The 17,627-nt window shown below is 51.1% G+C and overlaps 1 protein-coding gene across 26 annotated transcripts in view; it reads right to left on the reverse strand.

Annotated features, from left to right (window-relative positions):
* Positions 1-369: 369 nt before the first annotated feature.
* Map7d1 (MAP7 domain containing 1) overlaps positions 370-17,627 on the reverse strand; it is a 28,697-nt gene continuing 11,439 nt past the window's right edge. The window contains exons 2-18 of one of the 26 annotated variants that reach the window (XM_087215282.1): positions 13,143-13,187; positions 12,604-12,672; positions 11,621-11,784; positions 10,816-10,930; positions 9,313-9,423; positions 8,043-8,165; positions 7,780-7,946; positions 7,541-7,689; positions 4,540-4,892; positions 4,153-4,330; positions 3,929-4,067; positions 3,734-3,838; positions 3,437-3,490; positions 3,226-3,271; positions 3,033-3,123; positions 2,722-2,915; positions 370-1,695 (exon numbers count right to left, since the gene is read on the reverse strand). In XM_087215282.1, coding sequence (XP_087071408.1) covers positions 1,478-1,695; positions 2,722-2,915; positions 3,033-3,123; positions 3,226-3,271; positions 3,437-3,490; positions 3,734-3,838; positions 3,929-4,067; positions 4,153-4,330; positions 4,540-4,892; positions 7,541-7,689; positions 7,780-7,946; positions 8,043-8,165; positions 9,313-9,423; positions 10,816-10,930; positions 11,621-11,784; positions 12,604-12,672; positions 13,143-13,185 — 2,319 coding nt within the window. In that variant the 5' untranslated portion in view covers positions 13,186-13,187 and the 3' untranslated portion in view covers positions 370-1,477. Of the gene's footprint in view, positions 1,696-1,945; positions 2,533-2,721; positions 2,916-3,032; positions 3,124-3,225; positions 3,272-3,436; positions 3,491-3,733; positions 3,839-3,928; positions 4,068-4,152; positions 4,331-4,539; positions 4,893-7,540; positions 7,690-7,779; positions 8,166-9,312; positions 9,424-10,815; positions 10,931-11,620; positions 11,785-12,603; positions 12,673-12,848; positions 13,188-17,627 lie in introns of those variants that run through there. The other 25 variants (XM_087215271.1, XM_087215270.1, XM_021263332.2 and 22 more) reach the window with 25 other exon arrangements.

Here is a 17,627-nt window from a genome sequence, read left to right on the forward strand (position 1 = left end):
GTTTGCGGTACTGGGGATAGAACTCAGGGCCTTTGCAATGAGCTATATTCCCAGCCCTTTTATTTGTATGGTTGGTTGTTTTTGGGTTTTTTTTTTGGTACTGGGGATCAAACTCAGGTCCTTGCACTTGCGCAGCAGGCGGTGAAACCACTGAGCTAAATCCTGGGCCTAGTTGTTTTTTTAAGATAAGTTCTCACTATGTAACTCAGGCTGGCCTCAAACTCATGGTGATCCTCCTGCCTCAGCTTCCTGAGTGCTGGAATTACAAGTGTGCACCACCACACCTGGCATTTTTTTTTTTTTTTAATATTTTGAAACAGGGGCTCACTAAATTACCTAGCTTGAGTTTGAACTTGTGATTCTCCTGCCTCAGCCTCCTACAGTGCTCAGGTTACAAGTGTATATATCACCACACACAGCTCAGGTCAAATATAAATGTTCTCTCCATTATTTCTCATCCTTTTACTCAGTTCATGTCTTCTTTTTTTTTTTTCAGTACTGGAGATCGAACTCAGGACCTTGTGAGGCAGGTGCAGCATGTCTTCCTTTGTATCTCATAAAGGATATGAATTTATGTATTTGCTTATTATTTGTGTCCCTATCTGAGTTAGATGCTATGGGCCTTACATAACAGACAATCTAACTCACTTTGGTTTAAACAATCAGGGCATCGTCTAGAGAGGCCTGTTTGGGGGTTGGTCAGTTCAGTGATGTTCTTATGGACCTAGGGTCTGCTCATCTGGGTGCTCTGCCACTTGGTTACCAGGATGGGCGCATCACAGAGGGACCTTGTATCGTACAGGCAGGGCTTCCTCCTCATTATGTCTATTAACTACTGCAGTGTGACAAACTGAAATAAAATTTAGCAGTTTAAAGCATTTATTATTTGGGCATAGTGGTGCAAACCTGTAATCTCAGCTACTTGGGAGGTTGAGGCAGGAAGATTCCAAGTTTGAGGCCAGCCTAGGTAATTCAGCAAGACTGTATCTCAAAATAAAATTGTGGAAAGGAATGGAGGTGTAGCTCAGTGGTAGAGCACTTTCCTAGCATGCATGAGGCCCTGGGTTCAATCCCCAGTACTGTAGGGGGGGCACAGTCTCTAGTTAGAACCCCAGAAGTGGCTCAGATGGTTGGTTCTAGCTCTGGGTCTTTCAGGAGGGGACAGTCAAGCTGTTGAGGAGGACTGAAGTCATCTGAAGGCTAAACTGGGCTGGAGGATATGCTTCCAAATTCACTCACACGGCCCCCGGAAGGACGCTTCTACTTCTTGGTATGTGGGCCTCTGTGTCAGCTCTTCTGACCCAGGAGCTGCCTTCCTCCAGGATGAGCGACTCGAGCAGGAGTGGATCAAGACAGAGGGCGCAGTGCCTTTTATAATGGAATTGAGGCACAACATGCCCTTACTTCTACTGTATTCTATTGGTCACATGTGGGAAGGGCCCATACAAGGGTGTGAATAATAGGGGACATTGAGAGGTCACATCAGAGGCTGGCTCCACACTGTGTTTCTTTTCAAAAATGAGGAAGCTTTAGCCATGTATGGTGGCACATGCCTGTGATCCCAGGACTCTGGGAGGTTGAGGCAGGAAGATCTTGAGTCTGAGCCCAGCTTGGGCAACTTAGTGACGTAGTGAGACTGTCTCAAAATGAAAAGGGCTGGGATGTCAAGTTTAGTGTCAAGACCCTGGATTAAATCTGCAAGAAAAGAAAATAAAAGACAAGGAGAAGCAAAAGCTAAAAAGGTCTGGGGATGTAGCTTGGTTCAAAGGTCCTGAGTTCAAGCCCCTCATACTGGGGGGTGGGCAGGAGGCTTCTCTTTGTGTCTCTCGGCTGGTACCCGTGATGGGGTTAGATATCCCCAGGCCCTAGGCTCCTCAAGTTTGTCTTAGAATTCAGGAGCCCACCTGCTCCCACCCTTTACTGGCAGTGAGAACGACAGGCAGGATTGGCAGAATTATTCTCACTTTATTTCTGGAGAAGTTTGATCAGATGCAATAACACTGATTCCAGGTGAGGGCAGGGAGTGTGGGTACCCCTGAAGCAACCAGTATCCTGTGGCCCAAGGTGCCCCCAATTCCCAGACCCAGGTTCCCCCTCAGGTAGAGTTAAATAGAGAGGAAGATCACCCAGGGAGCCCGGGGAGGAGGGTCTGCCTCCTGAGCCCACCCCCTCCACATAGGCATCTGATCACAAGCTATTTACAGTATTCACATCCACTGTACCCCACCAAACCAAGGCAAATACTACAGGTGGCCCTTCCCCAAGGGGGGCCAGAGAGGCTGTGAGTGTATGTGTGTGTGGGAGGGGGTGTCTGTGCGTGTGATCACACGAATGCACTGAGGGGCAACGTCTGGCTCCAGCCATAGAGATGTCAGTCTATAAGGTGCAGATTAAAAATAACAAAGAGGACACACCCTCAGGGCCCCAGGCCACTTCCATCTTTGTTCTGTCTCTTTCTCCTCTGGACATCCTGGTAGGCGGTGCAGAGCCCTCACAGCCATGCCTGGATCCAAGGGTACCCTTAAAGGACTTCTGGGGGGAAGGGGAGGGGAAACAGTGAAACAGTCAGGGGGAAGCTGGCCCCCAAGCCCGGATCTCTGGGGCCTTCAGGGTGGAGCAAGGAGAGGGCCTGTCATGGAAGTGGAATGTGAGGGCAGGGCTGGAGTCCAGGGAAGGCTGCTGGGATGGATGAAGCTGTGTCCAGGAGTCAGAGGTCCCTACCTGTGACTTGTGGGGGCTGCACCACAGCTTTCTTGAGGAAGACTTCTGCCTCTGCAAAGGGCAGGAGTGCCTCTGGGGTTCTGCCCAGACTCTTGTCCCCAGAGGGTCCCTTGGGGGAGAAGCCATTCTCCTGATGTGCCGGGAGAGGCTGCAGCCCATTCACTAGGGACCCTGGCAGCTCCTTGCTTGGCAGGCTGTGAATATAGGGGCTCACAGTTAGCACCTCACCTCCCAGTGAAACCCAGGCCTCCCTATGGCTCCAGCCTGAGGCTGCCTCCTGTTCGGGGGTCCTAGGGGTGGGAAGCTGGTACCTCCACTGTGGCTCCTGGGAGGCTGGCTCCTCCTTCTGCATTGCCTCCTTCTGCAGCACTGAGGGCAGAGTCTCCACAGCTCTCTCAGGGTCTATCACAGAGAAGGAATGGCCGTCACCAGGAGTGGTGGGAGTGTGAGACTAGAGGACAGGGATGGTGGAGGCGAGAGAGGTGAGGGGAATAGGGCCTTTACCTGGGCTGGAATTGTTGGCTTTTGCCTCCTTTCTGTCCTGCTTCTGCTTTGAAGAGGAAGAGCAGTCAGCCAAAGGGCAATCTGAACCCACCTGACTGTGGTTCTGAGCTCCTCTCCCTCTCAGCCCACACCTCTTTCCTTGGCTCTGGATGCCTTTCTACAACCTCCTTTACTCATCCTGATCCCCAACTCCCACTTAGAGAATCCTCACCTTGGTTTCAGCAACTTCTGACTTCCGAGTCCTCTTCATTATCTCCTCCAGGCGCTGTAAGGAGGCCCCACATCAATGAGTCCCAACCTCGCCACAGCTGGCCGGGACAGGAGGCTCTCCTAGCTCACACCACCGCTTCCTTCCCAAGCCAGGAACCAGATGCTGCCCCGGCTTCTTGTTCTATTCTTGTTCTACCCGTTCTACCCGACCCAGCGCAGCTGGACCTAAGGAAGTAAGGCTAGCCCCGCCCACCAGCACTACACCCCGCCCACAGAGCCCACCCACCTCCCTGCACACCTTTCTGCGCTCCTGCCGCTCCTGCTCCTCCTTCTGGAAGTGCTTTTCCCGCTCCAGACGCTGCCGCTCGGCTTCTTCGCGAGATCGAGCTTCAGCTTCCTCTTTCTGCCGGAGATACGTGGGAGCGTTAGGCACCTGGCCAAGCGCTCCTCTGGGCCAGAGGCCCTGCGCCCAGCCAGACCGTCTGCCAGGCACCTGTTTCTGCAGCCGCTCCTGCTCCTCCTGCTCGGCTTGCGCCTTCTCTCGGGCCTCTTCCTCCTCCTGCCTCCGGGCCTCGGCCTCCCGCTCTGCTCGGGCCTCTGCCTCCCTTGCCAGCTGCTCCTCCCGCATTCGCCTGGAGGACAGGGAAAACTGTAGCTGGGTCCGAGCTTCTTCTCCAGTCCCACAAGGACTCACTCAATCGCAGAGGGCGAACTCACTTGTCCCTTTCTGCCTGCAGCCTCCGCTCCTGTTCCTCGCGCTCCCGCTGCTCCCGGGCCTGGCGCCGCTTCTCAGCCAGGAGCCGAGTAGCCTCTTCTCGGTCTGTGGTGCCCGCCATGGGCTTGCTAGGGGTCACCGGGGGAGCAGGGGCTGGGGGTGGGGTCAGGATAGCAGTATCTGGAGGAGGATCCAGAACCACGAGTCAGCGCACACCGGCACACCGGCACGGGCATCCTGCCTGCCGCTGTGCTTCCTGGACCACTCCACTGCTGCCCTCCCTAGGACTGGCTCCTGTTCTAAGACCTGGACCTGCCGTGGGCAGGACATCAGTCCGCAGGCATGCCCGGTGCTCCACACCCCTGACCACCTCCCCTGCCCATGCAAACCTGGCTTCTCTGTCCTGCCAGCCTGCTCTTCATGCCCACCTGCAGGGATCTCTGCAGTGGGCTGTGCTGGGCTAGGTGAGGGCGTGGGCGAGGGCGCTGGTGAGGCTGGGGCTGCTAGCTCCTTCCCCTCACAGGCCCTCCTCTTGCTCTGGTTCTTGTCCTCAGGGCCCGAGGTGCTGGGGCTCTCCTTTGCCTCCTCCTTCCTCCGAATGCGTCCCTTGGGCGATGCAGTGGTGCCTCGAGGAGATGGTGGTTTTGGAGGCAGAGTGTGGCTTGGGCCTGGGCTGGGGCAGGGGGAGGCAGGCCTGTGCCAGGACATGGAGGGAGAGGATGGGCGGGCCTTAGATTTGGGGCTGAGAAAAAAGGGAAGGGTTAGAGCTGCAGGGCACAGAATGCTGCAGCATGCACATACCCACTCCCTCTGAGCATGTTACTTTCTCAGGGAAGTATCCCCTCCCTTTGGCTAAGCACACACACCCCAACCTAGTTAACCTCACAAAAGCTTAACATTTCCTCTTTGTGCCTATATCCAGGTTTGTCCTGGGTATGGTGGTTCATGTCTGTAATCCCAGAATTCAAGAGGCTGAGTCAGGAGGATTGCAAATTCAAGGCAAACCTGGGCTACCTAATGAGTTCAAGGTCAGTCTGAGCTACATAGTGAGATTCTTCTTCAAATCCCCCACCTTAAACCAGGCCTGGTGGCACATGCCTGTAATCCCAGCACTCCGGAGGCTGAGGCAGGAGGATCGATTGCAAATTCAAGGCCAGCCTGAGCTACATAGTGAGTTCAGGGCCAGCCTGAACTACAAAGCAAAACCCTGTCTCAAAAAACAAAACAACCCCCTCCCCAAAAAAACCCTGATTTGCAATTACATTTTTCTTTTTCCAGTACCAGTTATTGAACTCAGGACCTTGTGCTTGCGAGGCAGGTGTGGCGCCACTGAGCTAAATCCCCAGCCCCTGCAATTACATATTAATTTGTGAGATGAATGTCTAATCTCCCCAATAGTTTGTACCCTTAATAAGAGCAGAAACCTCATTGGCTATGATACTGCCACTGCACAAAGATAAGAACTAAGAGCAGAAACTGCCAAAGATTAAGACTAGACCCATATCTTTAACTACATGCCAAACTAAAATCAAAATAGATCATGCCAGGGATTTAGCTCAGTGACACTGTGCCTGCCTTGCAAGCGCAAGGTCCTGAGTTCAATCCCCAGTAAAAAAAAAAAAAAAAGAAAGAAAGAAAAAAATCAAAGATCTAAATATTAAAACAGAAACACTGAATCTGCTGGAAGATAGTATAGGTATAACTTGTGAAGACACTGGTGTAAGCAAAGACTTCATGATTGGATAGGAAATATCACAAAGAATCAAAAACTGGGATCTCATCTTATTAAAAAGCTTTTGCACAGCAAAAGAAACTACCAACAGAATGAAGAGACAACCCACAGTGTGGGAAGAAACTTTTGCCAGCTGTTCCTCAAAGGACTACTATCTAGACTATATAAAGAACTCAAAAAAAAATCCAGAACTCAAATTTATAAAGAACTCAAATTTAAAGACCCAATCCAAAAATGGACATCTGAAATGAATAGATGCTTCTCAGACATGGAGAAACAACAAATAAATATATGAAAAAATGTTCAACATCACTGGTCATTCAAGATGCAAACTGAAACAATGCTGAGATTCCATCTCACTCCAGAAAGAATGGCTATTATTGGGCCGGGGATTTAGCTCAGTGGTTTCACCGCCTGCTGTGCAAGGGCAAGGACCTGAGTTTGATCCCTGGCACCAAAATAAATAAATAAATAAATAAATTGGCTATTATCAAGAAATCAACCAATAACAAATGCTGGCAGGGCTGTGAGAAAAAAGGAACCCTTCTCCACTATTGGTAGGAGTGTAGACTGGTGCAACCACTGTGGAAATCAGTGTAGAGATTTCTCAAAAAACTAAAACTAGAGGTTCCATTCGACCCAGCTATTCCCCTTCTGGGTATCTTTCTGAAAGAATTAAAAACATCATACCAGAGTGATATGTCCACACCCATGTTTATAGTGGCACAACCTGGAATAGCTAAATTTTGGCAACAGCCCAAATGCCCATCAACTGATGAATGGATAAAGTTGTGGGGTTTTTATACAATGGAGTACCACTCTGCCATAAAAAAGGATAAGCTTGAGACATTTCTACCTAAACGGATGGACCTTGAGACCATACTTTTAAGTGAGATAAATCAAACACACATGTTTAAATACCACATTATTTCCCTGGGGTGGGAAGCCAAAAGTGGAAATAAGGACCGAAATGTATAAAAGATTTTGAAAAATGGGAAGAAAATGTTCAAATGAGCAAGCAACAAGGGGGGGGGGGACCAGAATGAAAAAGAATAGAAGGGAAAATGTGGGTTTTTAAACTTTTTTTTTTTCCAGTTCCGGGGATCCAATTCAGGACCTTGTGGTTATAAGGAAGGTGTTGAGCCACTAAGTTAAATCACCAGTTTTTGTTTTTGTTTTTTGAGACAGGATCTCACCATGTAGTTCAGACGAGCTTTGAACTCACTATGTAGCCCAGGCTGATCCTCCTGCCTCTGCCTCCCAAGTGCTAGGATTACAGGTGTGCACCACCACACCTGGTTTATTTACTTGGTTGAGACAAGTTCTCACTATGTAGTTCAGGCAGGTCTTGTCTTGTTCTTTCTTTCTTTCTTTCTTTCTTTCTTTCTTTCTTTCTTTCTTTCTTTCTTTCTTTCCTTCCTTCCTTCCTTCCTTCCTTCCTCTCTCTCTCTCTTTCTTTCTTTCGTACTGGGGATGGAATTCAGGACCTTGCACTTGCTTGTGAGGCAGGCACAATGCCACTGTGCTAAATTCCCAGCTCAGGATGGTTTTGAATCCACTATGCACCCTCCTGCCTCAGCCTCCGCACTGGTTTAAATACACTATTTGTGAAGGAGCAAGTGAATGAACTGCCAGTGAGGTGTCGGGCCCAGGCTCACCTGAGCTCGGAGGCGGGGCCCGAGGACAGGCGCGGGCGTGCAGGTGCCGGTAGGGACTGCCGCTTTTGCTTGAGGCTGAGCTCCCGAGCCAGGGCACTCTTTTCCTTCTCGTTTTCTCGCTCTTTGTCCTTCTTCTCCTTCTTCTGCACCTGGCAGGGAGGAACGAGAGGAGCAGCAGAGGTCAGAGCGCGGGCATTCTGGGACTCGGCCTGCCTGTCCCGACCTGTGCGGCCACTCACCGGCGAGGCCTCGGGTCGGTGGCGAACGTGCGCGGGGCTGCCCCCGGCGCTGGGCTTGCGCCGCTCCCCGTGCTCCCCGGAGGCGGGGGCGCAGCGGTGCACACTTCGGGAGGCAGTGCACGGCGTCAGGGGGCTGGCAGAGGCCGAGCGCGGGCACACGGGCACGGCTGCGGAGGGACGAGGGCGGTCGGGGTGCGGCCTAGGCGGGAGGCTGGTCCCTGCCCGGCCCCTCACCGGACGTCTCCCAGAGCCGCAGCCCCTACCCTGGTCCCGGCCGTTGCGGGGCAGTGTGACTGCGCTGCGACTCCGAGCCAGGAAGGAGAGGGTGGGCGTCATCAGACGATCCACGATGCTGCTCTCCCACGCGCTCAGCTGCAAGCTGCGATCTGGGGGATGAACACCAAGTGAAGCTGTTACCGTGGGTCGAGGCATAGGGGGAGACCAGGTGCTGTCCCCATGCCAAGCCCAAGGATTCTCACCCAGGAGGACTGTCCCCCCCAATCACGCGGGGGCCACGCTTGTCCTCTCTGAGAGCTGGACCTCCACTGCAGACCCAGGCAACAAAACACTTCTCAGGGCAACATTCTGCATGCTTCAGGGTCCCCGCCTACCAATCTCCCCAGGTGAAAGGGCTTGGCACTGCGAGCATAGGAAGGAGCCACACAGGACTGGCAGAACACTGAATAGCCCTCTCCCATGTCCCTCTTAGGGGCCCTGCATTTCCTGCTCTCAGAGCACTGCCCTGGGGTAGTCATGCTTGCATGGATCGGGGACAGTGGGCGTCTTTACACTCCTCTGACCCAGCCTTTAGGAGTCCTCTGCCGGGTAGAGGCTGCTTCGGGGCCTGGCTGCCCTAAGCCACCCTGCTCTGTCCCCTCAGCTGCTGGGTTATTTTTAAGCCTCAGTCAGGTGGGGTTGGTGCAGCAGCTGATTTGGTTGCTAGGCAACAGAGCAACCAAATAAAAGCTGGCTAAACACAAATAACTCCTATCATGGCTCCTTCATATGTAAGCACCAGGGCACGGTGGGAATGAAGAGGCTGTGCCACCCTGGTTGGCTGCAACTCTGGAACCAGCCAAGACTGCAGCTGGGGCTCTAACAGCAGAGAGGGGAGAACTGCATGGCCTTCTAGGGTGGAGCCAGAATAACATCCCCACGCGGCACCCAGGCCAGTCTGACACATGGGGGCAAAGCCACCTGTCAAAGATTGGCTCAGGCCAGCTGGCTGTGGTTGGAAATGAGGCTGCCTGCCCATTCCCACCCCACTGCCACTACCCCCAAGTTGCTCTGGAGGCCTCTGCCAGGCTTTCTGCACTCTTAGCCTTTGTCCTTTGTCCCTGTTCTCCTGCAGGGCACAACTCTGTCCTTAGGATCCAGACCCAAATGCCGGCTCCCCCAAAGGGCAGAGAGACCCAAGTGGGGTAGAATGGGGATGGGGACCTAATGTGTGTGAGGGCTCCAGGGACTGGTGTCCTTGCTAAGCTCTGGAGGCTTGGGTGGGCTCTGGAGGGGGAAGGCTGGGCCTTCTCTTACTTCTACTGGGGGAGTTCCAGAGCGTGGCAGAGGACTTTGAGAGCCGCTTGTTGATTATAGAGTCCACGTGTTTGGGCAGGTTTACTGCCGACACGGAGCACCTGCTCCCACCTGGAGGGGAAAAGACACGGCATTAGGGCCGGGCCGGAAGGGGAGCCAGGGGGGGCACTGAGGCCTTCCATGCAGGATGCTCCGAGGTCAGGGTGGGAGAGGGAGGAGTGGGCAGGCTGGGGTGGGGAGGAGGAGGTAGATTTGGCCCTGGGAGGGGAGGGGGGGATGGGTGACCAGAGACAACCTGGGTTGGGGGAGCCGATGGAGAAGGAGCAGAGGGAGGAGATGTTGTGAAACTAGAAAACTACAGCCTTCCTGGCCAGACCAAAGGAAGCCATTCCCTAGGGCTGGGTGCTGCGACCCCTCCCCACAACCATCCAGCATTGGCACTTGCTGACACTGCCCAGCCAAGGCGATACGGATACAATACCCACATACTGGAACAATGCAGAAACGTTCTAAACAGAAGAGTCCACACAGTCACTTGCACAAATCCACATATTCACCCAGACACATAAAGACAAAGACATGCAGACACAGGCATAGAGAGTAGTAGAAACTTATGCATGCACACGTGTGCAGACATGCACAGAGAGTAACACAAATAGCTGATAATGTGCCAGACCCAGATGCACACAAGGCACAAATACATCAAAGCAACCTAACCATGATATTTATAACAGCTAACATATGATGATGCTTACCATGTGCCAGGCACTGAGCTGGGCACCATACACATGTTACCTCACTTGATCCTCCAAACATCTACCTACAACCTCGGAGGCAAGTAGTACTGTTATCCCCACTTCACAGATGCAAAAAAGTGAGAGGTCGAAAAGTTAAAGGTCACACCGCCAGGGCCAGAGCTGGAACCCAAGTCTGTCTGATATAGGAGCCCTCACTGAGGTTCACAAGGCCACAAACACACCATTTAAACACAGTAAGCTACACAACACAGATCCGTGAGCATACACCAGGATATACACAACTAAAACTATAGAGCCTTCCCATTGCATAAAGACATCCAAACACAGTGGTACATACATGGCAGTAATGACTCAGACCAAATACATGGTGAGCCTATGTGAGAAGAACTCAGAGACAAAAATCTACCTTCCAAGACAGGGGGTGACAGTTTTCTTTAAATATCCAGTGCCTGTAGGCAGTAAAGTCCTCTTTTATGTATCATCAACTAATATAATTGACAGGAGCAAAGAAAGCTACTCCTAAAATGAGAGGTTTGAAGAGCAAACCAAATGAAGAGAATCCATCTCTGATTAGATAGTGGAGGTCCTTGGATAGGGACCATTTGTTTTATAGACCATTCCGGAAGACACACATCACACAAAACAAGACACATCTGCTGCTAGCCCCTTGTATGGAAGCTATCCCCCTCCCCCTTGCCAGGCCCAGCCTTGGCCAGCCACCCTCAAACCCTTTCCGCCCACTCACTGGTCTTATTTCCTGGGGAACTGTGATGAAGGGCCCCTGCCCAGGACCAGCGCTGCTGCCGGATTTCAGCCCAGGTCTTCTTCACTGACCGCTGGATGGCTGCTTCATAACGTTCCTGGGGGCAGGTGGGGAGAAGTGAAAGATCCGCACTCAGAATCATCTCTTATACCTGGGAGAGAGGCTTTGTCCCTCCTGTGACAATACTTCCCCTATCCATTTCCTCCTGAATCACGGCAGCTAACCAAGGTCACTGAATCCTTGCTGCAATTAGGGACCATGTCCAATAGATCCTTTTCTACTCCTTCTTGGAGAGCTTTTCACTATTCTTGAGTCATTTCCTGGGTGTGTGAGTTGCTTCTCTGAGGATGAGGAGGGACTCTCCCTGTCTGGGGCTCCTAGGCAAAGCCAAGTTCCCCCTGGCACTGGGACTGAGAGTCCTGACCTTAAGGCTATCCATATTCTTTTAGGCTGAGGCCGCCATACAAGGCCAGGCCATTTCCTTCATGGCTTCACCAGCACTTAACCCAGACTCTACTCATGTGATGAAGCCAAGTCTATCACCAACACATATGTCCATTATATAGACACACAGGCATAGTCGCTGGGACCTACACTGCATGTATGGGAACAAATGAGTCTGCATTTGCAAAGATGCCCAGACACTGTAACCAAGGACACTGTTGTAGATGTGAATACAGAGACAGAGAGCATGGAGGGATGAACAGCAACTTCGCCAGATATGGATATGTGGGAATGGTGCAGGCAGATCTGTGCAGACCCAGGTGGAATCAGGGGATGAACACACCTTGTTTTTCTCCAGCTTCTGCCGCTGCCGCTCCTCCAGGGCAGCTCTGCGTTGCTCAGCTTTAAGACGCTGTTCCTCCAGCCGCCGGCGGCGCTCCTGGAGCTGTTTCTCACGAAGCACCTTGGCCTTCTCCTCCTTCTCCAGCCACACTGCTTTCTTGGCCGCTGTGGGGAAAGGAGCCCCATGGATGTGAGGGGAACCTCCTCCGAATGTCCTCCCTGCTACCTTAACCCAGGCAGTCTCTCTCCTGCCTGCCTAGGCAGGACCTCCACTTCCAAACTCTTCTCACATTCAGGAGGTTCCTCAAGACAGTATTCCCCCCCACTGGCCTTAGGGACTCAGTGGTGAAGGAGAAATAAGTTCTAGTTCCTTTGTTTTTCATGGTACTCAGTAGTGAATATAGGGCTTCCAATTGAGTTACATCCCCATCCCTTATTTATTTATTTATTTATTTATTTTTGGTACCGGGGATAGAACTGAGGTCCTTTTGCTTAAGCAGCAGGTGGCGAAACCACTGAGCTAAATTACCCTGGCCCCATCCCTTTTTATTCTTTTTATGTTGAGACAAGGTCTGGCTAAGTCACTAAGTTGCCCAGGCTGGACTCAAATTTGCAATCCTCCTGCCTAAATCTCCTAGAGTGCTGGGATTGCAGGTATGTACCACTGTACCTAAACAGCGTGAAGTTTCCATCCAACTTGGGGGCCTACTGAACAGATTTCTATATATTGTGGCTAAGAGCATGGATTTGGAGTGAGGTGGGGGTTCTGGGTCAGAATCTCAGCTACCCTACTGGCTGTGTGGCTTCGGTAAATGACTTCATCTCTTTGAACCTGTTTCCTCCTCAAAATGGGCTGGGAGGATCACAAGATATAATGCCTTTCCTGCTCTTAGCACAGTGAGTGTGAAGTTTTCCAGTAATGTCAGCGTTACTCATAGGATGCTGATGACGACGATGACAATGAAGGTGACTCTTTCTACTCACCCAGGTACTTGGCCCGCTCTTCTCGCCGCTCCTTTGCCAGCTTATGTCTCTCTCCTGGCTTCTTTACATCTTAGCAGAGGAAACAAGAACAGACAGGTCAAAAGTTCTGTCCAAGAAGCCAGCAGCTTTGGGATCCTCTTTCCCAGTCTCGCCTCCTCTTTGTCCCCAGGTCCCACAGAGCAAAGGGGATTCTTTCTGGGGGGTACCACCCAGGATTGGGACCTGAGCCAGGATATCACATGTACCTTGCTTGGGGGGAGGGCTGTCGGAGGCTGGCACTGCTATTGGGGCTGGCTCGCTGCTCCTCTGAGGAGGTCTAGCATCCTGTGGGCCTGTGGCTGGTGGGCTCTTTGCTTCTGATGAAAGGGATTCCTCCGGTGGGGGGACTGGCCTATGATCAACCTGCCCTGGGGAGCTCTCTGGTTCCAGTGGGAGCTGCTTAGGGCTAATGGCATTCTTCATGGCAGGAGGGGTGTCTGGAGGAGTGTCAGGGACCAGGGATGACGTTGGTGGTGGTGGTGGTGGTGGGGAAGGGTCACCTTCTGGAGAAGGTCTTGGCTCTGATGGGATCCTGGCAGCCATAGCTGAAAGACCAATGCAAAAGACAACATAGTGTCAGATTGTGGATCTATGCATCAGCTCAACACATAGCTATTTCCCTTGTCCAGCAGACATATTCACTCACTCACACATGTTCTTTGCATGCCTGGCCCAGTATGTTCCAGGTATGAACAATATGATGGTAAGGAGATAGCCAAGACTCCTGCCTCTGTGGAACTCATCTTCTAGCAGGACAGACAGACAGCTAGGAAATTGCAGTAGAGTAAGTACTATGGCTCCAGCAGCATAGCAGAGATGATTAACATATCTTTGGGGGTTTCCTGAAAAAGTACCACCCAAGCTATGATCTGAAGGATGAGTTGGAGTTGGCAAAGCAAGGAAGAGAGGCCTGTGGCAGAGAAGAATGTGAGCAAAGGGCTGAAGGTAAACAAGGTGTGTTGGGAAAAATGACAAATATCTGTAGCACTTGCTAGTGCACCAAATGGTAATGACTGGTTTCAATGTCTGCCTCCCCCACCTTTCTACTCTTCTCTGGGTCACTGTGTCCAACCTAGGGCTAAGCACACAGAGCTGACCAAGGGAAAGCACACAGAGCTGACCAAGGGAAAGCATACAGTTTGGCATGGGCACAAGCCAGATGCCAGTGTTGCTAAAACCACCGGGGGAGTGGGCAACTCTCTGTGTCTATGTATTCTTCATAACCATTTTTCCCCATTCACCTTTCTTTTTTTTTTTTTTGGTACCGGGGATTGAACTCAGGTCCTTGAGGTTGTGCAGCAGGCAGCTAAAGCACTGAGCTAAATCCCCGGCCCTCACCTTTCTTTTTTAAAAAAATTTATTTATTGTTTATTTTGTGGCACTGGTATTGAACTAGGGCCTTTACGCTGAACTACCTCCCCGGCACTGTTCCCCTTGTTTTTTGTTTTGGCAATGTGTCTTTCACTGTAATGTATTTTTTTAAAAATTTAAACATTCACCATATGTTTTCCATCACACCTTATAAAAGACACCAAAGTGCCAAGCAGGAAAGGCACAGAATTTGGCAAATACACATTTTTTATGCATGTGTATGTGGCGAGGCAGTTGATTATCAGGCTTTAGAATCAGTCAACTGAGAGTCCAATTCTGATTTCACCATTCCAAGACAAGAAGGCAAGCCTGTTTCCCCAGCAGGTAAACTTGGGCAAGCAATTCAACTGCTCTGAGTCTCAGCTTTCATATCTATGGAATGGGCATAATGAGCCCCACCTAATAGGGATGTCAGTTAAGTGCTTGGTGTAATTCACATGCCACCAAATGACACTTCGCTCTCTTTCCAGATGGGTCTTATGATGCCTGCAGATCTCTCAAAGAAGATCTGTGGCATGTTGAGCCCTGGTGCCATCTGCTTGCTGCTGTCCTCTGGGCACTGAGGGAATCCATGGGGGTCACAGCCATTGACTGGGAGAAGGGTGGCACCTGGGGAAAGCATTTTTATTCTTTCTGGGGGCCTTCTCCATTCTAGGTCCTTTGTCCTGGGAACTCTGGCCCTCTCAGGGTGGGGCAAACTCCACATCTCTGTGGGTGACAATGTATATTCAGGGAGGGGGGTCCAACCCCAAGGAGTCATCTTTAGGACTCTAGGTGTCTTCTCCAGGGAGGTGGGAATCTAATGGTTAGTTAGTTAATTAATCTAATGAGTTCTGAAGCCAGACTATGTGAATATGAATTCTGGCTTCCTCACTACCTGTGAGACCTTAGGCCAGTTATAGATCCTGTCTGTACCGCAACTCCTCTCCTACAAAGTGCAGATAAGACCTTCCTTACAATACTGTGATGAGTGTTAGTTATAAAAGCCATTAACATTTGTATATTTATTGAGCGCTTCCTAAGTACAAAGTGTTTTACACATCCTAGCTAATCCTACCTGCTATAAACATCACTTTCAAGCTGGGGATAGTGGCACACAGCCGTAATCTCAGCACTGAGGGAGGCTAAGGCAAGTACAAAACTGAAGGAGACACTGTCTCAAAATAAAAAATAAAAAGGACTGGGGTTGTAGCTCACTGGTACAACCCCTCTGGGTTTGATCCCCAGAACCACAAAAAACAAACAAAAACTCTTTCATACAGATGAGGAAGGCATGGAGAGATTAGGTAATCTGAGGTCACTCAGCTGGTAAGTGACAGAGCCCAGACTTGAACCCAGCACCATCAGCAGAGCCCATGTGTGACACCCTCCTGTGTCTGTTTAAAGCAGCAAGAAGCAAGATGTGCTAGGTAATGAAACTACCCAAGGGTCACAATATTTCCTTTCATTCCTTCCCCTCCAGTGTCTTGGACTCCAACCAGGCAACCCAGCTGAGGCCTTATTTCTCCAGTGACTCCCTCCAACTCTGCCCAGCCCCTAGGCCAGTGACAGGCCCCCCAGCTCTCCCCAAACCAGTTAGAGACAGTAATCTGGTCACTGCCCATCTATTTCCCAGCCAGCTGCAAACTTCTTAACTAACTCCAATGGGCAACAAAACTAGCAACCACCAAAGGGCTGGGGATGTAGTTCAGTGGTGGTGCACCTGCTTGGCAAGCACAAGGTCCTGAGTTTGATTCCTGGTACCAGAAATTTAAAAAATACAAAACTAGCAGTCTTCACTTAGTGAATGCTTACTACTCACTGACAGATGCATCCTACACCCTCTCAACAACTCTGAGAGCCAGATACCCTTTCCTATTATACAGATAAGGCAACCAAGGCCCGCCCTGCTGGTGATTTGCCCAGGGTCATGAAACCAGTAGAGTGGCCAGTCTGGATTTGAACCCGGGACTGTCTGGGGCCAAAGCCTGGGTGTGTAAGTACTAAACTTTAAGGCTGAGGGTGAGGCATGGCCATTGTCCTTCTCGGAGGAGGAGCGCATGCTGCAAGTGTTGCAAGGAAGGTTGGAGGTGGATATTTGTCTACACCTAGGCAAATTACACTACAGAAGACCGTGCATTCCCAAATAAGTCCTGACCAGCTGTGAGAAGGGAGGTCAGGAGGAGGAAGGCCTCTGGAAGGGACCCACACTGGGCATCAGATGCAGTGTAGCGGAGGTCTTAGGCTTCAAAGTCAGGCATGTCTGCGTAGGGATCCTGGCTCTGTGAGGGACCCTGGGCAAGCTCTGAACCTGTTTGAGCCTCAGTTTCCTCACCATGTTGTTGGTACAGATGGTGAGTAGGTCTGTCATCTCTGGCCCCAGCATTAAGCAGCACCTTTCCAGTGAATCTGTGCATTTCTCCTGGCCTCTGCCAAGGAGCCCTCTAGGTTAAGCCTTCACCCCACTGCTCTGCAACCTTGTTCTTCTCAAGGTCACCAATGACCTCCATGCTGCTTAATCCAATTTTCTCTTCCTTCCCTCCTTTCCCCATCCCCTCCTCCCTCTCTTTTCTTCTTCCTTCCTTCCTTCTTCCTTCCCTTCCTTCCTTCCTTCCCTTCCTCTCCTTTTTTTCCCTTCTTTCTGGTACTGGGGATTGAACCCAGGGCCTTGACACTGAGTTCATCCCCCACTCTGCCCCTTTTAGTTTTTTGGGTTTTTTCAGGTTATGAATGGGAACGATTTATTGAGAAAGATGGGACACATTCAAGAAGGGAGCACAGGTGCTCAAAGGAATGAGGCACACACAGTTGGGAGCTGAAGTAAGAAAAGCTCCTGAGAGACAGGAGAGGTCCCGAGTGGGCGGTCCCCTTTTTAGTTTTTTGAGACAAGGTCTCACCTATGTAGCTCAGGCTGGCCTTGAACTTACTATGTAGCCAGGCTAGCCTCAAACTCATGGTGATCCTCCTGCCTCAGCTTCCCAAGTGCTGGGATTACAGGCGTGCACCACCACAACTGGCCTTCCCCCAGCCCCTTTGTATATTTTATTTTCATTTTTGATTATGTTCATCGTTCATCATGGGGAGTTGGCATGTGTACATAACACATCTTCATTCTATGTCCTGACTTTTTATTTTGAGACAGGGTCTCACCAAGTTACTGAGTTGCCCAGCCTGGGATTGAAGTTGTGTCCCTCTTGCCTCAGCCTCTCAGAGTGCTGGGATCACAGGTGTGTTCCACCATACCCAGCTCAGCAGCCAGTGCTCGGCGTTTGACACAGCTGACCCTTTGGTGCTCCTTGAAACACCTGCCTCATTTGGTTTTGGAGATGACACTTTGGGTTTTCCTTCTGCCTTGCCAGCTGTGACGTGTCCTCTCTGCTAACCCCTCCCTAACTTCCTAACCTCCCAAGCTGCACTGCGTGCCCGCCCCGGGGCTCAGCTGAGGAGCTCACCACTAGTCTGTCCCCACGCTCCTCTGCTGATCTCATCCGGACTCATGGCTTTAAATACCATCCCTGTGCTGATGACAACCGAATTTGTTTCTGCAGCCCAGACCTCTCCCTGGAGGACCAGTTTCGCTCATGCAGCTCCCTTCTTGACACCCCAGGATGTCTCACAGATGCTCCAAACTTAAA

This window comes from Heterocephalus glaber, unplaced genomic scaffold (assembly GCF_053883595.1).
Source record: "Heterocephalus glaber isolate CG9 unplaced genomic scaffold, H.glaber_assembly_v1.0 deba00001452, whole genome shotgun sequence".
NCBI lineage: Eukaryota > Metazoa > Chordata > Mammalia > Rodentia > Bathyergidae > Heterocephalus > Heterocephalus glaber.